Source organism: Nelumbo lutea, chromosome 8 (assembly GCF_056320005.1).
Source record: "Nelumbo lutea isolate HS-2025 chromosome 8, American lotus-T2T, whole genome shotgun sequence".
Classification (NCBI taxonomy): Eukaryota; Viridiplantae; Streptophyta; class Magnoliopsida; order Proteales; family Nelumbonaceae; genus Nelumbo; species Nelumbo lutea.
In genome coordinates this window covers 57,824,012-57,848,556 of record NC_142691.1, presented here as the reverse complement: position 1 = coordinate 57,848,556, position 24,545 = coordinate 57,824,012, and the positions used below count along the sequence as shown (strand labels likewise).

General features: G+C 39.1%; 2 protein-coding genes and 1 non-coding gene across 5 annotated transcripts in view; 2 read left to right on the top strand and 1 right to left on the bottom strand.

Moving 5' to 3' along the window:
• The window catches only part of LOC148844375 (uncharacterized), a 64,252-nt gene extending 62,314 nt beyond the window's left edge, over nt 1–1,938 (bottom strand). The window contains exon 1 of one of the 2 annotated variants that reach the window (XM_088956840.1): nt 1,617–1,938. In XM_088956840.1, the coding sequence (XP_088812966.1) occupies nt 1,617–1,619 (3 nt within the window). In that variant the 5' untranslated portion in view covers nt 1,620–1,938. The remainder of the gene's footprint in view (nt 1–1,616) is intronic. The other variant, XM_088956841.1, reaches the window with a different exon arrangement.
• A 397-nt stretch (nt 1,939–2,335) lies between these two features.
• LOC148844373 (origin of replication complex subunit 1B-like) lies at nt 2,336–24,246 on the top strand. 2 transcript variants are annotated; one of them, XM_088956838.1, is made up of 16 exons: nt 2,336–3,263; nt 3,350–3,485; nt 4,808–4,960; nt 5,079–5,216; nt 5,306–5,457; nt 5,536–5,635; nt 5,767–5,889; nt 5,976–6,137; nt 6,250–6,307; nt 6,404–6,582; nt 6,693–6,807; nt 7,956–8,026; nt 22,419–22,514; nt 23,055–23,131; nt 23,537–23,620; nt 23,846–24,246. In XM_088956838.1, exons 1-16 carry the CDS (start codon nt 2,485–2,487, stop codon nt 23,907–23,909), a joined length of 2,487 nt encoding a protein of 828 aa, XP_088812964.1. In that variant the 5' UTR covers nt 2,336–2,484; the 3' UTR covers nt 23,910–24,246. The 2 variants fall into 2 exon arrangements, with proteins under 2 accessions (XP_088812964.1, XP_088812965.1); XM_088956839.1 differs by having other exon boundaries at nt 2,369–3,263; nt 4,804–4,960.
• LOC148844374 (small nucleolar RNA snoR28) lies at nt 4,868–4,945 on the top strand. The gene has a single exon (XR_016103986.1). It is a non-coding gene; the product is annotated as a small nucleolar RNA snoR28 (small nucleolar RNA).
• Nucleotides 24,247–24,545: the final 299 nt, after the last annotated feature.

Below are 24,545 nucleotides of genomic sequence, written 5' to 3'. Positions count from 1 at the left end.
CTATGCTATGCACAAGTCCACACAGGCTCTCTTCACATGACACATTAGTCCACATAGTCATGCCTCCGGTCTGTTACCTGTTACTAGTGTATTTTTGAAAGTACTGGCGTATGGAGTCCATAGGGACTGATGTTACTGGTTTATGGAGTCTGTATGGACTATCTTGTCACATGGGAAGGACTCCGTGGACAGCAAACGTCACCAAATTTTTCTCATGGTAAATGAGGCAAAGCACGGCCTCTACTCTTGCATGAGAAGGGGGGAAAGCAATGATAGAGAAGAGGGGAGGTTGATGCCTTGTTTCAAGGGTGTCTGAGAAGCAAGTGGGGATCTTCTTACTGTGACAAACAGTCAGGATGATGGATCAGACAAAGAGGAAAATAGCTGCCAGCAGCCTGAACCAAAAGGTTTAGGATTTTTCTTATTTTCACTGGGGAAGAAGATATAGCTAGGAAGGAGAAACAAGAATGAAGAAACAGAACTATATTACCAAAATGGCCTTGCATTTTCCCCTAACAACATGTTATAGGGTATGAAGAGATATGAAAATGAAGCCATCCACCTAGGACCAAGGAGATTAGATTTCCCATATAGATCGTAATCATATTTTAAATATATGCACTGATATCAATATAGACTACATTATATGTTATTCCATATTTATATAATAAATTCAGATCCTTATCAGCCCGATCAGGGTAAGCCCTCTACCAACAGAATTATTTCAGGTCTAAAAAATGGGATCTAGAAATGGCCCAACAGAACAAGGATCTGTCCTGGACCTTAAGAGGACATTTATATTATTTGCTTGCTGTTCAATCAGTGCAGGGTTCCCTTCTTTTTAGCAACGTTTTGTTCAGCCCCGTGACTCTTAAGGGGGCATTTAGATATCAATCAGCATGAATGAGCAGATTTTGGAGACTTTTCTTCATTTTTCCATTTGGCAGTGCAGTTTGAGCATATGATTGAAAAACCTTCCTACACCACAGATTTGTTTAGACCCTGTGGAAGCAGGTCAATTCCTCTTAAAGCTCATATACTCATAAGGATTTTATAAGCATGAGATGGGATCACATTAAGTAATTTTTCAGTTGGTGCATTGTGCAAAGGAAAATTTTCTTCATCACCCTTTCGTGTAATCGTGTTTGATGATTGTTTTGTGGCCGGCTATCTTCCCATTCATCAGGTAATTCTCATTTCTTGCAATATAAATATGTTGGTATTCATCAAAATATTAATTAAAATGCAACTTACAAACCCATATGCACCAAAATATAGGAAGATTAATGATTCTCTCTAGTATGACTATAATTTGTTTCGGGGAATAATGCTTTATTATCCTGTAAATGATCATCGCAAAGAATACCCGAATTGCTTAAAACATAAAATTCTATCTTAGAATAAGACACTCAGGTTAGAAACAAGGTGTCAATCCAAAAAAACAGCAAAGTCAATCGTCTTTGATTCAAGAAAAAGATAGATAAAAAGAGAAACAAAAGGAGAACCGTACTCTAAAGCCTAAACGCCTCATGAATATAAAATGATATAAAATTAACACAATTAGAGATACTGACCATATGAAAATTTGGAACCGAAATTCTATCAGAGATACTGACCATTTTGAGTTCGTCGTAGAAACCCTAATTATCGAAGAAAAGGACGACTTCTTTACAGAATTACGGAGAGAGAGAAACTAGGGCCTTCGATTTTCTGCCTCACTGTCGTGCACTCTCTCTCTCTCCTCCCTCTCTACTTCTCGCCCTGCTTTTCCCTCGCTTTGGTTTCCGATTCCAATTAATCATAAAAAGGCGTCGACGGCATATTCACCCTACCACCTCACCACACAAGCCCCACGCCCAGTTACTTTGTTAAATTACTAGAAAACTCGCATAACTTTTTATCTATCATTTAGAGAAGTCACGCGATGGACAGACTAGAGTTAAAACACCTTCTATTTTATAAATAAATTACAGATAGCCGCTCTGTACTTTGTCTTGTACAGAAAACCCCCATCCTGGGCTTTTTTTTTGCGGTTTTGCCCCTAAAATTGCTTTGGCAATTTGACCCGCCCCGTCAGAGCTCCACGGCCCTCCGCCCCCTCCCCGCCTCAGTCGGAGCAGGAATTTTAACCGCTCGTTGGGACGGATATGCAGAACCCGCCCCGCCCCGTTGCCATTACTTTGTTCTTATCGTGGGATCTAAGTCGTTGTAATCGGGTTTTGGTTCGGATCTGATCCATCTACGTTTGAAGTTTTGAACCTATTTCAATTGTTGAAAAATGCATCCGATCCGGAGTGAACTAATTCGAATCCCATCGGACTTGGATTAGGCTTACAACCTCACGAGCAGATGAGCTCAACGGCTCAAAAGGGAGGGAACGTTTCCCGCCAAAACCTGTCGTTCTAAAGGAAATGCCGAGCTTACTGGTCTCCCTCCCTCCTCTGACTCTGAGCTCACAAACCCTAGCAGCTCATCTGCAGGGAGATGGCCGAAACCCCCAAATTAACGAAACGATCCTCCCCTCGGATTCTCAAATCGTCGCCATCTTCAGCCGTTTCGATCCCCCCGACACCGGAAGCTTTGGTTCCTCGCCGGTCGTCGCGGCGGATCTCTTTGGGTTCCAGCCCCCCACCCCCCTGCAAATCACTTCTTCAAGTTGAAGAAACCACTAACATTCATGGAGAAACTCCAAAATTCGCTAAAAATGGCAGAAGATCGACCAAACGTTCGGAGAAAGCATCGGTCGGAGTTTCATTTGCTCCAGTTTCTCCTGATTGTTCAGAGTCAAAGAAAAGGAAAAGGTCTGAGGGGGCGGAAGCAGCTAAAACGAGAGCTCGGGTTTTGAGAAACTCGACGTCTCACACAAAGAAAAAGAACAATGACGTACCCAAGAGGCGTGTGTATTACAAGAAGGTCGTCTATGACGAAGGAGAATTCAGTATAGGAGATGCTGTTTATGTCAAGAGGAGAGAGGACGCAAGCTCTGATGACGAAGATCCTGAAGTGGAAGAGTGTCGCATATGCTTCAAGTCTGGAAAGGCTCGGATGATTGAATGCGATGGTTGCTTGGGCGGATTTCATCTCAGATGTCTCAAACCTCCTTTAAAGGTTGTTCCAGAAGGGGATTGGATTTGTGGATTTTGTGAGGCTCGGAAAATGGGAAAGGCGGTTGAACTTCCATCCCCTCCGAAGGGGAAGAAACGGAGCAGAACCTTGAGAGAGAAGCTCCTTTCAAGCGATCTATGGGCTGCACGTATTGAGAGGTAGATGCTCTTGATAGAGTATTTGCACTTTTTGTTATCATCGTCTCATGTAGTCTATTGAGAATTTTCTTTTGGAATTGGACTAGTTTATGGAAAGAACCAGACGGGGCCTACTGGTTTCGGGGACGCTGGTATATAATTCCAGAAGAGACTGTAGCAGGAAGACAACCACACAATCTAAGGAGAGAGCTTTATCGCACAAATGATTTTGCTGACATTGAGGTTAGTGGCATTTATTTATTACTTGTGTTTTTCTTTTCCTTCATGGAAATATGTTATGCCAGTTCTATTTTCTGTTTTTTCAGTGATAACCTGTTAACTTTTAAGGCTGGGGTTGGCCATGACAATTCAATGATTACTATGGGACTAGATCTCAAAACATGTCTCCATGTTTCATGATATTATGCATAGATCGGATATGTCATGGCCAATTCCTTAGGAAAATGGTGCCTTCCATGATGTAATCTAATAAGTAAGTTTGTCTTCAATGACTTTATCTAATAAGTAAGATTTTGAGTTAGTGTTTACATAAGTTTCTCTTGTCTGAAGAAGTGATTCATCAAAACAATGAGTCTCATGTTCCATTGATATGGACACATCTGAGATCACCAAATGCTTGGAAATAAATTAGTGCAGGAATAATGGAGAGAACAATATGTATTGAATAAATAAAATTCTTTGTTGAGACAAATGCTTCTCTATTATGACTTTGCATGGGGCTATGAATTTACCTTGTGAAACCATGATTATAAAGATAGGGATGGATTAAAACTAAAATTCTTGTACACAGCCACTCCTCAACTCCCCAGAAATATATCCTATTTTTAGGTTATATCAAGAACAACATTAACCAGTTACAGTTTGTATAGAATGGTACTGCTGTTAGTTAGAAGCGTGAAAATTAATCTGGGTTATTGAGAACTTGGATAGTTTGCAACATAGGAAAATTTTTTCCATGAAAAATGACACATCAAAGAATCAATGCCATCAATCAGCTATTGTAGATATAGCAGGTCCATTGCTATACTTGGCATACCAAAATTCTTCACCTTTTTAACCACTAGAACTAGTAGTTGCAAGATCATAAATCCACATATCAAGCAAGAACTCTTTGATGTCATATCATATATGTTTCAACAATTTTACATGGTACCTCTTTCAGTTGACCAAATTTATTGCATCAAGTGATTGTTCCTTTCTTCTTCATTTTATTGGATTTTTGTACAAGAAACTGATGGTCTTAAGCTATGATAAGGGTTGTAACCCAGTGTTGGTCCCAGCTATCTGGGGACTTGGGAGGGATGGACTGGGTATGGGCCTAACCTTGTTTTTTTTCATTTTTTTTGGCACAAAGTGGCTGCTCTCAGACTCAAACTTGTGTTTTCATGCTTGTTAGCCCAAGATTTTATCATTACACCAAGCAATGGCCCCAATCTAAGATAAAGAATATGCAACATTATTTTCTCAATGTAATGTCAACTTTTTGAGAAGTTTGATGTCTCATGCAATGATGCAACCATGCTAACCTGTGTATTATTAGTCAGATGGAATCTGTCCTTAGGCATTGCTATGTTATGAACCCCAAGGAATTTTCTAAAGCCAACAATGAGGGAGATGATGTATTTCTTTGTGAATATGAATATGATATCCATTGGCACAGTTTCAAGCGTATAGCAGAGATTGATAACAATGATGAGGTAGGTCTTTAAGGCACTAGAAAGCAGCATTTTGGTATTTCTGAATTCAAGCAAATGGTGGTATTATAGGGGTTGAACCTTGGAGTACAGATTTTATTAAGTGTTTTTTATTTGCTAGGATGGAGAAGCTGATAGTGATGAAGATTGGGATTCTTGCAAGGAATCAGGTTTTGATACAGAAGAAGAATTAGAATACGAAGAGAAGAATGAGAAGGGTTTATTATCTGGACAATCCCCTGCTCATGAAGTGGCTGCGGTGTGGTCACTTTTCTGAATTATATATTTAAAGCCTTTAATTTGATGGTTAATTGGTGGATAATACTAACATCTATGTCTTTCATACAGAACTCATGCAAGGGACGGATTTTTGGCCTTCAGAAAATAGGGGCAAAGAAGATCCCAGAGCATGTGAGATCCCACAAGCCAACTGAACTTGAAAGAGCAAAAGCTTCACTCTTGTTGGCAACTTTACCAAAATCACTGCCCTGCAGGAACAAGTATGTACTGGTATTGATTTTTTTTTTCAGGTTTTCACTGTATGTGCATTAGGTCTCCAATACATGCTTAAATTCCAGGGAGATGGAGGAGATTACTGCTTTTCTGAAAGGTGCCATTTGTGATGATCAATGTCTAGGGCGTTGCTTGTACATCCATGGTGTTCCTGGAACTGGCAAGGTAGTGGTTGTGCTTACCTAATAACATTCTGGGTTATGTTTTTTCAGATAAATTATTGGTTTGCTTCTTATTCCTGTGCTGCTTTAATGAGTGATTACTTATTTGTTGACTCTATCTACACCATACTGCAGACTATGAGTGTACTTGCAGTGATGAGGAATCTAAAGTCTGAAGTTGATGCAGGAAGTATAAAACCATATTGTTTTGTAGAAATTAATGGTTTAAAATTGGCTTCACCAGAGAATATTTACAGGGTAAGTTTCATGAAAATTTATCCTCATCCACATCTTGTTTGCATTCCTTCTCCTTCCTATAATATCTCAATTCAATGTACTTGCAGGTTATATATGAGGCACTAAGTGGTCACAGGGTAAGTTGGAAAAAGGCTTTGTACTTGCTGAATGAACGATTTTCAGAGGGTAATAAAGTCAATAAAGAGGACAACCAACCATGCATCCTACTTATTGATGAGCTTGATCTTCTTGTAACCAGGAATCAGTCGGTAAATTTTGCATGTATAATTTGTATAATCTGCACCATTTTTGTGGCTATTTTCTTTCATGAATTTTAGAAGTTTGCTATTAGTGAATTGTGAGAGTTTCTTCCAACTGCAGGTTCTGTATAACATTCTTGACTGGCCTACAAAACCACACTCAAAATTGGTTGTAATAGGTGAGGTATAACCCTTCATCATGTTTTTTTCATGGTGAACCATGTTGTTGCTAAAATTGTAAAACTCTGTTACCTTTGCTACAAATTGAAATTCAGGAATAGCTAATACCATGGATCTTCCGGAGAAGTTGCTTCCTCGCATTTCAAGCCGCATGGGGATTCAAAGGCTCTGCTTTGGCCCCTATAATTATCAACAACTTCAAGAGATAATTTCAACTCGTCTTAAAGGCATTGATGCATTTGACAAACAAGCTATAGAGTTTGCATCAAGAAAGGTAAATCCCTTGTTATATTTATTTCATTTTGTCTTATAATCTTATATTTAATTCTGTGTGTGTTCTGTTTTCTAAACTCAATCATCACATGGACCTGCTCTTGTACTCAGGTAGCAGCTATTTCAGGAGATGCTCGTCGTGCCCTGGAAATTTGTAGGCGTGCAGCAGAATTAGCAGATTATCGACTTGTGAAATCACACTCTGATCATGATCCTGCTGCTTCAGGTATTATTTTTTTTCTAAGTTATGAGGTCATGCATTTCAAAGTTTGAAGAGAAAGCAACACCACATTAGGGAAATAATCTGATAAGAACTTGCATTCAATTCAATTACTGCCTTTCAAGTACTTTGTGTTTTCCATGCTCCTAAGGATCTATTTAGGATATTGTCTATAGAAATTGTTGTTTCTAATCTCTGGCCTGCATGAGGATTGATCTTATCCCAACCACACATTAACAACCTTGTTTTGGTTCTTGTGGACTCTGTTGAGAGAGTAAGGGTATTAGGGTGCCTAGTTAAGATTATTGTTGTAATTTCTTTATCCTATTCAAATACTAAGTTTCTGGGGGTGAACACTAAGCCCACTATTGATTTGAGACAAATCTCTCCTCTTCTTCCTTTTTCTCTTAAATCTTTGTAATTTGGTATTAAAGCACCCTTGAAATTAGGGGACTCTTCTACTGCTGGTTGTGACTTACAAGAAGACCTGCTGATGTCAGCACACTGCCAGTTGGCCTCAGCAACCTGTACAGTCAACAACAACCCTATGTGTTTCAAATGCAGGTCAATGCATCTTATGATTAGAAGAACTTCCGTATCAGCCATTTAAATTTCTTGGTTCATTCTTGTACCACCACACGGCTGCCCTTGTGGCACAAACTGTTCTAAAAAAGCATATAAAGTTCCAACAGTAAATAATGGATAGAGTAAATGGGAGAAAAGGAGAAGGAAGAAAGGAAGAGAGAACAGGGGTAGGGGAGATTGTTGGGTCTAACAATACCACACTGCCAATCTGGCTCTCTCTAATGAGAAAGACTATACAACACTAAAATCCAAAATTACACTGATAAAAAAATCCAAAATTACAAGAAAACTTTCAATGAAGCTGATGTTTCTTTGAAATCCTTGACATATTTTTCTTCCTATAATAACCACTTCTTCATACTGATTGAATGTTACAACACTTGGACGACAAAAACATCCTTCTCCCTTAAAGTTGTGTAATCTGATCCTTACATTGATTGTGGTTCTGGTGTTGCTCATCTGCATTTTGTGATACGGTTAGCTTTAATTATTCACTTTGAGAGTTATATCTACTTTTCCCTTAGGCGAATGGTTCTCTAACTAGCATTCATGTTTTCTTGCCTTTTCAGGAAAAGCAACTGTTGGAATTGCTGAAGTTGAAGCAGCCATACAGGAAATGTTCCAGGCACCTCATATACAAGTAAGTTGGTGGCAATAAATGAAAATCCAAACATATGCACAAATATATAATTATACATTAACCAAATCAGAGGGATGGAAAAGAAAGGCCCATGAGTATCTGGTTTAGAAATCCTGCTATTAGTCTATCTATCATCAATCATGTTAGAATGCTTGTGTGTGTATTTTGTCGTGGTTGGACTGGGAGGGATCATATTCTGCTATTAGTCTATCATCAGCATGACGGGCGCATTCACTTGAATCTGCTGGGCCTGCCTTTCAATCTTTGGAAGAGAGATATTCTTGTGCAGATTGTGACAGTGACAGGAGGTGCTCTGCTTTTGTATAACAAACATGATCTGAGAGCATTACGCTTGAGGATTGCTAGATCCAAGCCAGAGGATCCCTCATGCTGCACATTGGAGGCCTATGGACAAAGGAGGAAGATGATGACATGGCTGGATGGGTTACAAGTGGCAAGGCATGTGCAACTGAATATGCACTTGTGTGTAATGACGTGGACGTTGGGAAGGATGCAGGGAAGACATCGGGTGAGATGTTTTGAATACCAAAGCCAAATTAAATAGGGGAAATGGATGCTGTTAATAAAGAGAGAGGCTCACATGGGGAAGTAGCAACGAAAGGGGTTGAGTGGGTTAGTGGGTGGGGTCCATCAATATAAGAGAAGAGGACTGAAAAGTGTTTAAGTGAACCGGCTGATCTGCCAGCAGTTCAAAAAATTAGATTGCATGGGGTTGGGGATAGAGCTTTATAAACTTGAGCAATTGGGCCTTATCAAACATAGTTGCCACTTGTGTTGTGTCTTCCTCAGAGGAGGTCGAGCTAGAAGAAAGAGGAGAATCAGCGAGAGAACTCAAAGAAGGGAGGGAGGAATCCAAGGATGATTAACGTTTTCAATCGGAAAAAGAACCTCCAAAAGAAGATGACAGGGTAAGAGAAGTTGATATCAAAAAGATGGAAATGTTGGAGGTAGAAAAAGAAGGGAACAGAAGGGAGAACAGTTAGGGAAGAAGATAAATGGAGAAGAGGGAGAGGGGGCAATATTCAGCAAAGAAGAATGTTGAGAAGGATGATGAAAAGGGTGAAAAAGGAAAGTCCATTTCAAGAGTATATCGAAGGAAACAAAAATATAGAACTAGACCCATACAAGATAATGAGGATGGTGTAGAATCAACTAAAACGAGTGAAGATATATGAGACTCACGAAATCGAGAGAGTAGCAGATATGGAAATGATGTTGAACAAAGAGGTGGAGATTAGTAAAATCTTGGGCTTATTCTTCTTGGAGAGGGGGGGATTTTGCAAAGGAAGCATCCAGGGAGGAGGAAGAAGAGCCTAGAGAGCAGTTAAAGGAGATGTATTTTTCTTGGGTATGCTCAGAACCAAAAGGGGTATTGCTGTTATGACCCAGTGTCAAGGAGCAGATTTGTCACAATGGATGTTACCTTCCTTGAATCCACCTTCTTCTTGTTCCCCTTAGGGGGAGAGTTTTGGGGAGGAGAACTCACAATCTGTTCCTCTTTCTGTTTCTTTGGTGCTTTCATTAGCTAGCCAGCACCTGCATCTCCAGTTTCATAACCTGAGCCATTACGGGTAGCCTCACAGAAATACCAATGCCGGTAGATGATGGTTGACTCCACACATCCTTAACCCACACCACTCTATATCAGTCCTTCTGAAACTCTAGATTTGGCAAATACAATTCCAGGTATTCCTCTTGAGCCTGAGCCTGTTATGTTTTCTCATGATAATGTTCTTGTCCCTAACAACAATGCTGTAGCTGATCCCACTGACCTTGATCTTCTCAATGCACTTCATAAGGGGAAGAGAAAGTGTGTAGCTCATTGCATTTCACACCATCTTTCTTATAATACCTTATCACCCTCCTACCGTGTTTTTCTTTCTTCCCTAGATTTTGTGTCTATTTCTAGGAAAGTTACTGAGGCTCTCTCCAAACCTGAGTGGAAAACAACCATGCAAGATGAGATGGAAGCTTTGGTCAAAAACCAAACTTGGGAAATAGTTGATCTCCGCCCAAACAAGGAGACAGTCGGATGTAAATGGGAATTCACAGTGAAGTATAAGGCCGATGGCAAGATAGAGAGGTACAAGGCAAGGTTGGTAGCAAAAGGGTATACTCAGACCTATGGTGTTGATTATCTGGAAACCTTTGCACTAGTAGCTAAAATGAGTTCAGTTCGTATCCTTTTATCTCTAGCAGCCACCTATCCATGGCCCTTGTTCCAACTTGATGTAAAAAATGCCTTCCTCAATGGTGATTTATAGGAGGAGGTATATATGGACATTCCAATAGGCTTTTATGAAAATGTTGGTAAAGGAAAGGTGTGTAGACTCAAAAAACCTCTGTATGGATTGAAACAGTCACCTAGGGCTTGGTTTGATAGATTCAGAGGGGCACTCATCCGTTTTGGTTACACACAGACACAGTCTGACCACACCCTCTTTGTGAAGAGGAGAGATGCTCTGGTGTCAATTCTGATTGTGTATATGGATGATATAGTGGTGACAGGAAATGATCTGGAGGAAATTGATAATCTCAAAAAATCATTGCAGCAAGAATTTGAGATCAAAGATGTTGGTGAGCTCAAATACTTCTTGGGGATTGAAGTTGCTAGATCCAAGCATGGGATCTTCATTTCACAAAGGAAATATGTACTTGACCTATTGCAGGAGATTGGGAAGCTGATGACCAAACCAGTAGACACTTCTATTGATCCAAATCACGGAATTAATGGTGTGGATGGTGAGTTGGTAAAGGATGTGGGGAGATATCAAAGAATGGTGGGCCAACTACTGTATTTGTATATGACATGACCAGATATTTCTTATGCTGTTAGTGTTACGAGTCATTACATGCATGCACCTCGGGTTCAGCACTGGGAAGCTATTGAGAGGATACTTGCATATTTGAAAAAGCACCTTGGTAGAGGCATTCTTTCCCAAATCATGAGAATCTGAAGCTAGAGTCCTATAAAGATGCAGACTGGGAAGGATGCTTAGATGATAGGAGGTCTACATCAGGAGTGTGTACCTTTTTAGGTGGAAACTTGATCTCTTGGAAGAGTAAGAAGCAAGCGGTTGTGGCAAGGTCAAGTGCAGAGGCCGAGTATAGATCCATGGATCATGGTGTCTCAGAACTTCTTTGGGTTAGATCTCTTTTGAGTGAGATTAGGGTGAAACCAGAGGAACCTATGATGTTATACTGTGACAATCGGGCTGCAATCAATATTGCCCACAATCCAATTCAGCATGATAGGACAAAACATATTGAATTTGATAAACACTTTATAAGAGAAGGGGTAACAACCGGAGAAGTCTGTTTGCCTTATGTCTCTTCAGAGTTGTAGCTGGCTGATGTTCTCACTAAAGAGGTGGCAAAAAACAAACTTGAATATGATTTACGCAAGTTGGGAATGTGTGACATTTACTCCCAACTTGAGGGGGAGTGTTGAAGATTAATCAGTTTTATGATGATTTTTATGACTAGATGTTTTATGTTAGTTGTTAGATAGGAGGTGGGGAGTAGTTATGTGAGTCCAAATTTTATTATGTTTTTGTGTCTTATATATGCTGTTTTATGTTTTGTCACCCTATAAGGGCATAATTGTCTTTGTATTGCTCTATTATTTTTAATATAAATAATTAGTGAAGGGGGCGGCTAGATTATTGCTCTCCTTTCTTTTCAAATTCTCTTCTTCTCTTCTTCTCCTTCTCTCTTCCTTCTTTCTTCAAGAAACTCCTTTTATTTCATATTTTTTAATTCAACAAGCTTTCTACTCATTGTATTAAGGTAGGGGGTGGATAGGTTGTATGGATTTGTGTTTTTGTTTGATTATTTTTGTGTTATGTGGTAGGGATTTTTGCGATATTTTATTTGGGATTTTGGTAGTGGTAATTGGGATGGGATTTTTTAGGATGTCATGTTTGTTTGAAGGGTTGATCACCTTATGCCTAAGGGGTTTAGATGTAAGTGTGGGTTTGTTCGTTGATGGGGTGATGTCTTATCGCCTTGATGTATCCTCTTTAATCTTTTTTCCTTAATAAAGTTTATTTTTTATATATCTTTAAAAAATGAAATTGCATTGTGTTTAATACTGTACAAGGTTTGTAAATAGGACAGGTCGAAGGGAGATGGTATTTGGATCCTGCTTGGCCCTCCTCCATTCCATCAAACTTACAAGGGCAGAAGTCTGACCAGTTGGCTTGGGTGAAACATCATCCATCTCTCCAAGACAAACCCAACCCATAGTATACTAGATGCAACACGGATTGGAGAGATGACTCTAATGATGAAGGGTGGAACAACTACAGTGATTCCAAAGAGGCCAGTGCTTTAGAAGAAGCTTCGAGTATTGGCAGTGTGGAATAAACAGTTCAGGTCTGATTGGATGTTGAATCCAGTGGCAACCAAGAAACATTGAATGTGAAGGGGGAGGGGAGGCCTCTACAAGAGCCTAAAAAACTGACTAAGACGTATAGAACGGTGTAGCCTCAAGCTAGAAGTGGCCTAAACAAACCTTGCCAGTTGTAGCAGGGGTCAACCGATAATCAATAAAGTGAGGAACCATTTCTAGTATAGTGCAAGTATAGGGTGTCCAATAGGTGGATGCGTAGGGGAATAGGCTAACTTCATCAGCTAATCTGGTTAAGGAAACAAATCTAAGCTTGGCATAGGTTGATGCATACATGATACATTTCCAAGTTGATAGGGTTGACTTTGTGGGTGTGGGAAACACTTAGACAAAACAGGGAAACATAGCATAAGTTTTCCCACCGCTCGTGCTAATTACACCTTTTTCTCCCGATAAGCCCTGTAACTCTAGTGGTTTAAATTTGGGTTCTAATTGGTCTTCCTCTACCTCTACATACTTACCAGCTCCCATCCCTGTTTCGAAGATGCCCATGTTAGTTTCTAAAGGGGGAGAAGGGGGAGAAGACGAAGTAGGTGAGAAACTTGTGAGGGGTGAAAACCATGAATTTGAGGTGTTAAAATCACAAGGTGATCTTGAGAGGTGTACAAATGGGTTAGTAAATGGAAAAGGATTGCAGATGGGGGAGGACCCCGCGTGGTTGACTTGGTAGTTAGAATGGTGCTTAAGCACTAGGGGAAGAACTGGTGAGGAATGCACATGATGGGTTTGAATGGGTTCTTACAAATGTATACATGCCAAACTCATATAAAGAAATTTTTGTTTTAGAACTAGCATATATTAGAGGGTTGTGGGAGGGACCCTAGTGTTTAGGGGGAGATTTTAACATAATTAGATATTTGGAAGAAACAAATGGAGGTAGGGGAAGAGTCAGTACAAGTATAAGGAAATTCAATGAGCTCATAGAGGCTTTTGAACTAAAAGATTTCCCTCTCAGGCATTCTAGTTTTACTTGGTCTAACCTTCAAGCTAATCCAACTTGCTCTAAGCTTGATAGATTTTTAGTATCTCTAGATTGAGAAGAGCATTGGACAGATTTGATGGGAAGAACATTGCCTAGAATCACCTCATATCACCAACCAATTTGCTTGTTTTAGAAGAGATTTGATGAGGGTCCATCCCCTTTTAGATTTGAAAACATGTGGCTTACCCATCCAAAGTTCAAAGCCAATGTCAAGGAGTGGTGGAATATTCTAGTTCAGCCACCTATCTAAAAAGGCCAAAAGTTTTTAAAGAAATTGCAGGTGCTTAAAGAAAGAATAAAAGAGTGGAATAAATTGACCTTTGGGAGACTAGAAAAAAAACAGGTCTGATTTCTTAGGTTGAGGAGATTGATAGAAAGGAGATGGATGGGCCCTTATCAAATATTGACAAAGATTTGTGGTGGTCTCTGAAAAAGGAATTAGAGGTTACTCTTCTCCAAAAGGAAATTTGTTGGAAATGGAAATCCAAGGAGAAAAGGATCAAGGAAGGCAATGATAACATGAGATTTTTTTTTTCATGCCATTGAAAATGACAGAAGGAGAAAAGTCTAATTACTTCCTTAAGTTTGGGGAGACTGAGATCATAGATCATAATGAGATAGTCAGGACCTTTGCAAATCACTTTAGATCAATTTTTCGAAGACCACTTAATGAAAGATTGTCAATTGAAGGTCTTGATTGGGAGATTTTGGGAAATGATCAAGTAGAGGTCTTGGAGAAAAGTTTTGAAGAGGAGGAAATTAAGGAAGCAACTTTTTCAATGGACAAATCTAAAGCATCGGGACCTAATGGCTTTACAATGGCTTTCTACCAGGATTTTGGGATATAATCAAAGATAACTTGATCAAAGTATTTAGGGAATTCCATAATAGGGGAAAAATTAGTCTAGGAATGAACTCAACTTTCATAGCTCTGGTCCCCAAGAAAATTGATGCTACTCATCCCAAGGATTTTCAACCTATTAGTTTGGTTATGAGCATATATAAGATAATTGCTAATGTTCTATCCCTTAGAATGAAGAAGTTTCTTCCCTCACTTGTATCTCAGTTCCAAGGGCCTTTTGTTCAAGAAAGGAAAATTGTAGACCAGACTCTAATTGCTAATGAGTGTGTCGAGGCCTTAAAGAGATTAAGGAAGAAAGGAGTTGTGGTGAAGCTAGATGTGGAGAAAGCTTATGATATTGTGGATGAGTTTTTTAATTAACATCATGAGAAGATGTGGGTTTGAAAATCTATGGTGCAAATGGATCAGAGGGTACTTTCCATCTACTCATTACTTAATTCTTGTCAATGGTTGGTGGTGGATTTCTTTTAAGGAATTCGAGGCCTTAGACAAGGTGATCCATTGTCACCCTTCCTATTTACCTTGGTAGCTGAGGTGCTTAGCAAGTTGATTTTGAGAGTGAATAATATGCAGTTGATTAAGGGTTGGTCAGTTGGAAGGGATAGGATTCAAGTAACTCACCTACAATTTAGAAATGATATCCTAGTCTTTTGTGAGGGGAACAATAGGTCTGGACTCTGGACTGGAAAACTTGAAATTGGTGGTGAATCTTTTTGAGAGGGTCTCCAAATTAAAGATTAATTGGAATAAAAGTGAATTGGTCATAACTAATGTGCATGAACACTTCTTGGGGGATATGGCAAGTTATCTAGGTTGTGATAAAGACAATTGGCCGATCAAGTACCTAGAGTTACCACTTTGACAACCTTAACTCTTTGAACATTTGGAATCCAATGGTAGAAGGGTTTGAGAAGAGGTTAGCAAGGTGGAAGATGAATTATATTTCGTTAGGTAGGAGGATAACACTAATCAAATCTACCTTAGCTAACCCTCTTGTCTATTTTACGTTGGTTTTTACGATGCCCCATGATGTGAAAAAGCTGGAAAAGATCATGAAAGACTTTTTTGTGGGAACATGGGGAAGGAAAGAAAGATCATTTGATTAGGTGGGTAAAGGTGTCAAAGATGAAGGCAGGAGGGTTAGGGATTGGGAATATTAGAATGAAAAGTTGGGCATTATTGAGTAAATGGCTTTGGAGGTTCCCAAGGGAGAGTGATAGGCTTTGGAGGTTCCCAAGGGAGAGTGATAGACTTTGGCACAAAGTGGTAGCAAGTATTCATGGGCTGTCAAACAATGGATGGGGTGCTAGTTGTCTTCATAGAGCTACCTTGGCTACTCTTTGGAAAGCTATCCATGATTGTCTTCTTGTTTTCCTCAGTCACATCAGGTATGACTTGGTATTGGATTAAAAGATTAGGTTTTGGGAAGACATTTGGGTTGGGGAAACCCCTTTATTGGAGGTCTTTCTTTCTCTTTATGCTATTTCCAATTTTAAAGGCAAACCGATGGCTGATTTCCTTTACGCCTCTTTCTCTCCTTCTGAACTAAACTTGAACTTAGGTTTCATTAGGAACCTTAGAGTCTAAAATTCCTCGTGTTTTTGCTTTGCTCTCTTTGCTAAATCCTGTGGTTCTTGGGGATGGGGGCATGGACAGCAGGGTTTGGACCCTTAATTTGGCTAGGACTTTCACTTATAAATCCTTTTTCAACTCCCTTGTAGCTTCCTCACCTTTCCTTTCCCCCTTCTTTCCCTGTTAAGGAAATATGGTGTCCTCCCATCCCCCCTAGAGTTAGTGCCTTCTGTTGGGAAGTGTTTCATGGTTGCATTAATACTTGTGATAAGAAAAGGCCAAATTGGTGCTTGTTCCCCATCTGGGAGTGGTTTGCTTCACTTTTTGGTTGCAGGTGGCTCTCTCCTGTCAGCTTGGCAGGGCTGTTTAACTTTTTTTTTTTGTAGGTGTTCTACTAAAAGAGGTAGACTGATGTGGAAATGCACAAGGGCAGAAATTATTTGGACAGTCTGGGAGGAAAGAAACTCTAGAATTTTTGGGGAAAAGGAGAGAACTAAGGAAGCATTGATTGAGGTCATAACTCTTCGAGTGGCTCATTGGATTAATACCTTGAGCTTGTTTTCAGATTTTAATATTGATGATTTCTTCAGCTTGGGGGCCTATAGCTGCCTCATCTTCTAGAAAACAGATTGTAACAGTGGTCTGGTCTCCCCTACCTCGTGAGTGATTCAAACTGAATTTCAATGGGAGTAGTGTGTGCAATCCATGCTCCACTAGAATGGAGGAGTTATCAGGAATAAGGAAGGTAATATATGTGCCTTCTTCTCGAGTCCAGCTGGGCAAAGTGATGTGGCATCAACAGAATTCTTAGCTGCTGTCTTTGGGCTTGAGAAAGCCAAGGAAATGGGCCTTGAAAGGCTAATTATTGAAGGTGACTCCAAAACAGTTGTAGACTGGTTAAGGAAAGGGGAAGGAGTTTCTTGGCACCTAAGGAATGACCTTAGGAGGTTCAAAAGGCTCTCCAAGGATATGCTGGTTCAAGTTTATTGATAAAAAAAGGATATGTTGGTTCAATTTAATTGGGTTAGAAGATCAACAAACAGTTTGGCAGATAGTTTAGCTAAACAAGGGGTACAAAGACAATCTATGTTATGGGCTTATCTGTAATATTTAGGGGGTTTTGGACAATCAGCGTCTTTTTGTATCCTTCACAACTTCTAGTTGTACTGCCTTAGTTTAATGAAATCTTCTTTCTGAGTTATTGATCAAAAAAATACTGTGTGAGGTTTGTAATATTTCACCTCCAGAAAATAAAAAGACAGCATCTATAATTTATTCAGCTAATCAGGAGTGATTTCCTCACTCTTCATTAAGCAAATAAATTGAAAATCATTACCTAAACAACACACACAATGGGGGCTTCCCTTTTGGAAATTATGAAGAATGGGCCAAACTTGGTAAGCTACTCCTCTTTGAAGAAGGTGTGTTTGAGTTGGGCACCACCACTTGAACACTTAGAAACTGAATTTTTATAGCAGCAGTCAAGGTAATCCAGTTCCCTCTGCGAAGGGAGGGGTTATAGGGAATGAAAGTGCAAATGTAGCTCTCTTATACTCAGGCCTATTAGCCATGGGGGACTCTACTAGGGTGGAACTATCGGTTGCCCTTCAAAAGGTGCAATTTGCAGTACAGATATTCTAGCCAAAATCTGAGACATGGTATTTCAAGAATGAATTAAGAAATTTAAGTGGTTGACAAGAAATCTGTGTCAGAATACAATGGGTGGAGACATCAGCTAATGCTATGGCTGATATTCTCGCCAAGCAAGAGGCAAACAGGGAACAGTTGTACTGGGCACCTTTGTAGTTTGGTTTTGATTTTGATTGCTTGGAGAGGTCAAAGTTCGTGCCTATCCAAGGCTACTTGTATCTGTTTCTTATCCATTTTATAATAACTTTTTTTCATTTATCAACATAAAAAAAAGGAATGGACAAAACTTGTTCTAACTGCCCCCCCCCCCCTTCCAAACAAAGAGAAGAATGGAGATCTATCCACTGAACACTAATTCTGATTTTTTGGTAGAATTTATAATCCTTTGAAATACATTAGAGGCATTCTTGGAATTATAACTCGCTCAAATCACTGAAAAAGTAGCACACAATTATTTATGCGAACCAAGCATCCAGTGGGCAAATCTCTAAATGCTTGGTTCTTTGTACCCTAAGACAAACCTATAGGTAATCCACAAAAAAAAAAATACTCAAATAAGTACTCCAACTTTGTAAGTAATTGTGAATACCCACAACCAATCCTATTAAAACTAAACCACCAAAAATAATTCTACAATAGATTAAGAAAATAGAAAAACTTAATCCAGTTACAGATTAGCATCCTATCAGAATTTTTTTTTTTTATTTGAAACAGGTAAAGTTTGAATTGCATTAAAATATGAGGAAAAGCATAAACATCAGCCCATGTACTATGAGAGCCTATACAGTGCGAATGTACAAAAAGTGTCAACAAAAGAATGGTCCAGCTTGCAAAAAAAGAGAAAAGTTGGACACCCCTGAATGCCCTTTGAACCTTAACCAAGAACACAAAAAACCTATAACCATATTTTTAACTGAAACCACATCAGAATACTTGTCAAAGAATCAGCTATTTCTTTCCTTCCAAATGGCCCATAGAATAGCAGATGGAAAGATCCTCCAAAGCAGTTTGCCCCTTGTGTTCAGACCATTGAGGGACCACCCTTGCAGCAGTTGAAGAGCTGATTCAGGTAAGCAAGGACTGAAATCCGAAGCAGGAGAAAGCCATTACTGACAGCTGGAAAGAGAATCTGCAATGGAGGAAAAGGTGGTTGGAGAATTCAGGAGTTCCATTGCACAAGGGGGCATAGGATGCTTGAAAGAAACATCCCCCTTCTAAGCAGCCAATTAGTGGTTAGGCATTTACCCAGAACTGCAGTCCAGATTAGAAAGGAAACCTTGGAAGGGACATGAGAGTTCCAGATCAGGGCCCAAGGGAAGTCATTGTCCTTACACAACACCAAGCTTTTATTAGGACTGAGAGGAGAACTTGCCTATGGATCTCCATAACCAAATTCTTTCATCTTCAGCTTGAGGATTAGGCATAACATCTCAATCAAGGGGCTGATTTCCCAGTCATTGAGATTTCTTCGAAAGATGGTACCCCAAACAACCTTCCCACCCACAAAGTCAAAGCAGGTTCCAACCACAGCATCCTTATCAAGTGTGATTACCTTTACCAACCTTGTGCCTGATGCCCCCCAAGAAAACAGGGAGGATAGATGCTGTGTTACTCCATAAAGCACAACCCTTAGGGGAGAGACCAGGACCTGAATCCCAGCCCATATTTGTCTTTAATGATCTTTCTCCAAAGGCTGAATCTCTCCTTGCTAAATCTCCAACACCATTTGCCTAGAAGAGTCTTATTCACCAGTTTGAGATTTCTGATGCCAAGACCTCCAAATTTTCTAGGCTGACACACAGATTTTCAGTTTACCAAGTTGAATTTGAAGGTGTTCCTTGAAGCTGCCCACAAAAAATCCCTCATTATCAGAAAGATCGCCATAATTTTTTATCAGCAAAAGGATTGCATTAATAAATCATAAAATTAATACAGTTATTAAAGCAATCCACCTATCAACTCCTTGTTTCGCAAACACATCTACCATCCCATTTGCAGTCCTCCTTATCTAGTTGACATTAGAATTAAACCTCTTTGCTAGGAGGTCGATTTCCTTGAAAGCATGTCTGTATTTCTCAGGGGCTGAATTGATATTCTTGGTCCATGAAATGACTAATTGCGAATCTCCTTCAATTTCCAATTTCCTTACTCCAAGTTGTAAGGGAGCCAATATTTCAGCCTGAACCAAGTCTCCAAAGCCAATCTTCCTTCAAGTTCATATTGAAGGTATCTGATTTTGTTTCCTCGAGAAGGACAACCTCTGGTTTGAATCGTCTGATTAATTTCCTGACCACTGCTTTTCTTTTCCCTCAGCCCCCTAATGTTCCACCCCAAATCCTCATCCTCAAAGCCCTGTCTGACCCCTACAAACAAATTGAGGCCCAATTTCTCATATATCCTCCCCCAGAACCTCCTCCCTCTCCCCTTCTTTGTCCCAGCCACTCCTCCTCTCACTTAGTTTAAGAAGTAGTGCATCATTTCCAAAGGACACCACCCTAGCATGAGCACAAAAAAAATCAGGATCCATGATCATGAGGGTTTGGCAAAAGTTTTAGTGCCAGCTGCCAACCTTTTATCCAAGGTTTAAAGTAGCGATACAATACATCCAATACAGGGTTAACCGTATCAGTTTTTAAGGCCACTGGAACGTCTCTTACTTACATTTATGGCATTTCATTGCTATTAAATGATAACAGACAACCTATCACATCAAGTGACAATTTATCAGTTCAAAATAATAACAGACAACCTATCACATCAACTTTAAATATCTCAAATTGACTACAATTTAGATAAACTAAAAATTATAAAATTGCCACTGATGCAGGAAGCAACAGTAACTTGACTTATCCTTCCATGGTTTCTTTCCTTTCTTCCATGTCTTTATCAGATTTTCTAATATGAGATACTGATTTTCATCTTCCATTATTTCATTTATTTTCTCCCATACTGGATCACCACCTCTGACATCTCTCTCTCTTTTTTTTTTAATTTTTCTTTTAAGAATTGATGTATGAGAAACTGTTTGCTTCATGCCATCTCTGAAAGTAATTAAAGTCACACCAATTCTTCTTGTATAAACAAAGAAAGAAAAAGAGGAACTAGAATGCTCTTCAAAACTACTAATCAAAAAAATGCTTTTCAAAACTTAAATTTGAAGGTACCTGATGAGAGACAAATTTTAACATATTAAGTAGATTACCAAATGAATTATTTAAGAAGCTTGATGAGGTGGGATCCTCAGTTTCTCATTGAATTTTTATGTGATTCTGTCTTGGCATGCCTCTTTATTCCTAACATCTGGATATGGGTCTAATATCAACAACCTGTAGAGCTGCATCAGTATTTTGTGACTAGAGGATCCAGAGAGCATGTATGAAACATAGAAATGGGAAAGTGAATGACTGAATATTTATACTTGAATTGCTGTAGTTGTCTGAAAGTATGCACCACAGAATTAGTGTTCCCGTCTTCTTCTTTCTTTTGGGGAGTTTCAGTGTTTTAAAAGCACAAGGCGCAAAAAAGGTGCAGGGGTCAATTTGCACCTGAGGCGCAAGGTGCAAGGCAAGGCATGCGCCTTCTTAAGCAAGGCACAGAAAATAAAAAAAAAAAAGCTAAAAAATAAAAAAAATGCAAAAAAATCAAAAAATTATTAAACATAATAAACATAAATTTTAAAATCAATGTTTTAAAAAACCTATTATCCAAAATTAAAATACATAAATATAACATATAAAGCATATTCAAATGAGAATTTAAAAATAAAATCGAACATATAAAACCCACAATCTCTTTTTTTCTCAATTGCATCTAATGTGATGTAAAACATATTACATTCCTGATTCTAGTTCTACGAGCTGCCTTTGTGCCACACCCCTCGAGGCAAGCCCAAACAAGTCCACGTTAGGTCTTAAATTCTTAGTTCTCACACAAAAAACCATAATGATTTTATAGTTTTAATTGCTTTTTAAGAAGATATTAGGATGAATGAATGAACAACATTACCAAATAAGGGGTTCTCGAAGTAATGCAATTGAGAAAAAAGCACCAGGTGCACGCCTGGGATGAGGTGCAAGGTGCACCAGGCGCACACCTAGGCGCACCAGGCGCACACCTAGGCGCACCAGGCATGCGCCTTTTGAAAGGGCTGCGCCTAGGACCTGGGCGAGGTGCCTACCCTAAAATGCGCCTCACCTGTGTGCCTAGGTGCGCCTGAGGCACACCTTTTAAATCACTGGGGAGTTTGTTGGTGGTAATGGTGCAAATGCATTATGTTCAGTTAAAAAAAAGGAAAACATGCTGCTTAATACATTATGTTTCTAACATAATTTACTTCATGGTGGTATGCAATATAAAGAGACTGTGCTTTGTATATATGATGTAATTGAAAAATATCGCAATGCATGCTCTCCTTGATTTTATTTTTGTGGGAAGCCTTCTGTACGGTCACTGTATAGTAATTTGCTAGCTGTTCTCTTGGGGTTCTGCCTCATAATAATGAAATTATATTTGTATCTTAAAAAAAAATGATGTAATGAAAGTTATGTCTAGTGATTGAATGTGTGCGCATGGTGGGAAAACATGTGCATGTATTTATGTACATATTTATGTGGTTTTTGTCTAACGGAAGAGCCAGCATGTCTTACAACTGCTGCATATAAATATTTAGTCGGTTTCTAAAGTTTCTTTGTTCAGTAGAAATTACAACTTATATATTTGTCTGGAAACTTGATTGTCACAGATATTTCATAGACAGCTGTTTGATCCTGGCAATACTTTTCTTTGTTTTCTTTTATTTTCTCGGATGCACATTTTTTCCACTTCCTGGATCACCACTTACAACTAATTGATCTTTTCTTTTCTTGGCAAATGACTTTCGTTTTTCTTTTTGCAGGTTATGAAAAACTGTTCCAAACTGAGTAAAATCTTTCTGGTTGCTATGGTGCATGAGCTCTACAAAACTGGAATGGGTGAAACCACCTTTGAGAAGGTACATATTTTCTGTTGATGCTTATCTGAACACTGCAATTTCAAGGTGTAACTTTTAAAGCCTGCAGTACTCTGTTATTTTCCTTCATACAAGATAGCTTTGTTATGCAATATTACTAAGATACTTGTTTGGATGATGGTTTAGCTAAGCAAGGGACAAATTGGGAAGTCTTGTTTTGGGCTCATTTGGGAGAAGCTGCAACTTGCACTCTTTCATGGGCTGTTATATGAGTTTAAAGTTCTCTATTAACTTCTGAAGTAATAAAATTTTTCTTTATTCTTCAAAAAAAATATTACTGAGATACTTGATTTTCAGAATATATGAGATTATGAGGTTTGCTTGCTTCTCAGGCATACTGAGATTTAGCAACAAATTACATCCAAACAGAAATTTGTCATTTTTCTTTTTGATGAATGATTTGTCATTTTTCAATGACATCTTTAGACGCAAGTACTTATGATGATAATTAATCTTGATGAGATGGTTCCTGTTCTAAAAGGTGAATTTCAAATTTTTTCCAATTCATTTCGACCATTGCAGATAGCAACAACCATTTCCTGTCTCTGTGCAAGCAATGGTGAAGCATTTCCTGGCTGGGATGTGCTCTTGAGAATTGGGTAAGACATATTGACATTTATTTTTTGTTTGGTCAATTTACATTCCGTTTCTGTCATGTTGAACAGAGTAACAAAATGTCCAATCCAGGTTTTCCACTGGGACACCCTCTGGATTGGCCACATCTATGATTTCTTTTCCATAGAGCCATGTAACATATTGGGCATTCTCCCAATTAACAACACCCCTTGAATTTTTAGCTTGTCAAACAAAATTCGGCATTTTAGATTGACTTCTGGCACCATATTACATATCTTAATGTGTAGAACACAAGGCTGACCTCCTTTGGCCTCTGCAATAGTTGTCGTGTGTAACAAACTAGGATTGTCTAGAAAAAACTTTACTATTTAACAACTCCTCTAAAATGATGAATATAAGGATTGAGTCTTGCATATGCCTTTTTGCAGCTGTAAGCTTGGTGAATGCAGAGTTATATTGTGCGAGGCTGGAGCTAGGCATAGATTACAAAAGTTGCAGCTTAACTTCCCGAGGTTAGTTCCTTTTACTGAAGAATTCATATTTAAGTATCCAAGTATCCTAACTGATCAGTTTGGTCCGACTGCATATTTCTGCACATATTATTTTTGGACTTGTCCAAATAATGTGTCATCATACTTATCAGTCTGCATATCTCCGCTTGTTCTGTAGTTTCTAATCATCTCGATGTTAGCATCAGATGACAGCAATTGACTAGAAAATGTGTTATGACATGGCAGTGATGATGTGGCATTTGCACTGAAAGACAGCAAAGAGATACCTTGGCTGGCAAAGTACCTGTGACTGATGACTTGAGGGGAAAAAATCATAACTACATTCTTAGAATTATTTATTGACTTTTCCATTTTCACCTTCCCATCAAAGTCTGGGTTGAATTTCCTGGATTAGGTGATCTTTTTTTTTTTTTGATTAATGATGTTGCCAATTTTTAGGACCTAGATGTATTTAACCCCCCCCCCCCCAACACAGAAGAGAGAGAGAGAGAGAGAGAGGAAATTGTGTACTGGGGTGGATGACTTGACTCAAACGAGGATCTTTAGTCCATTTGACAAATATTGAGAGGGAACGTTCGTCCTTTGGTGGATGCAAATGAAAATGCTGCAAGAATCATTTGGTTGAAGCATTAATGTTATAAAGGTCTTACATTTGCGCTAGGTTCCTAGCGGTGATTGTTTTTAGGGTCAATATTTCTATTTATATGGAGTGAAATTACAGGTCAAATGGTCGGTTCCTTGTACCGGAAGCAAAGCCATAGTTGGCACTTATAGAGAACCGGTTTGTGGGGAACGGGATCTTCTCCCCACACATGGGCGCCTCACAGGCACATCCACCGTGCATTGAGAACATCTCCCGTGTTATAAGTACGGGAGATGTTCCCAATGCATGATAGGATGTGCGTGTGAGGTGCCATGTGTGAAA

Bases quoted from the DNA above. Each gene is read 5' to 3' on its own strand.
- LOC148844373 (XM_088956838.1), top strand. From the start codon at position 2,485: ATGGCCGAAACCCCCAAATTAACGAAACGATCCTCCCCTCGGATTCTC. The intron at 5,217-5,305 runs GTGTGGTCACTT...TCTTTCATACAG, and splicing joins CTGCTCATGAAGTGGCTGCG to AACTCATGCAAGGGACGGAT. The intron at 5,636-5,766 runs GTAGTGGTTGTG...ACCATACTGCAG, and splicing joins GTGTTCCTGGAACTGGCAAG to ACTATGAGTGTACTTGCAGT.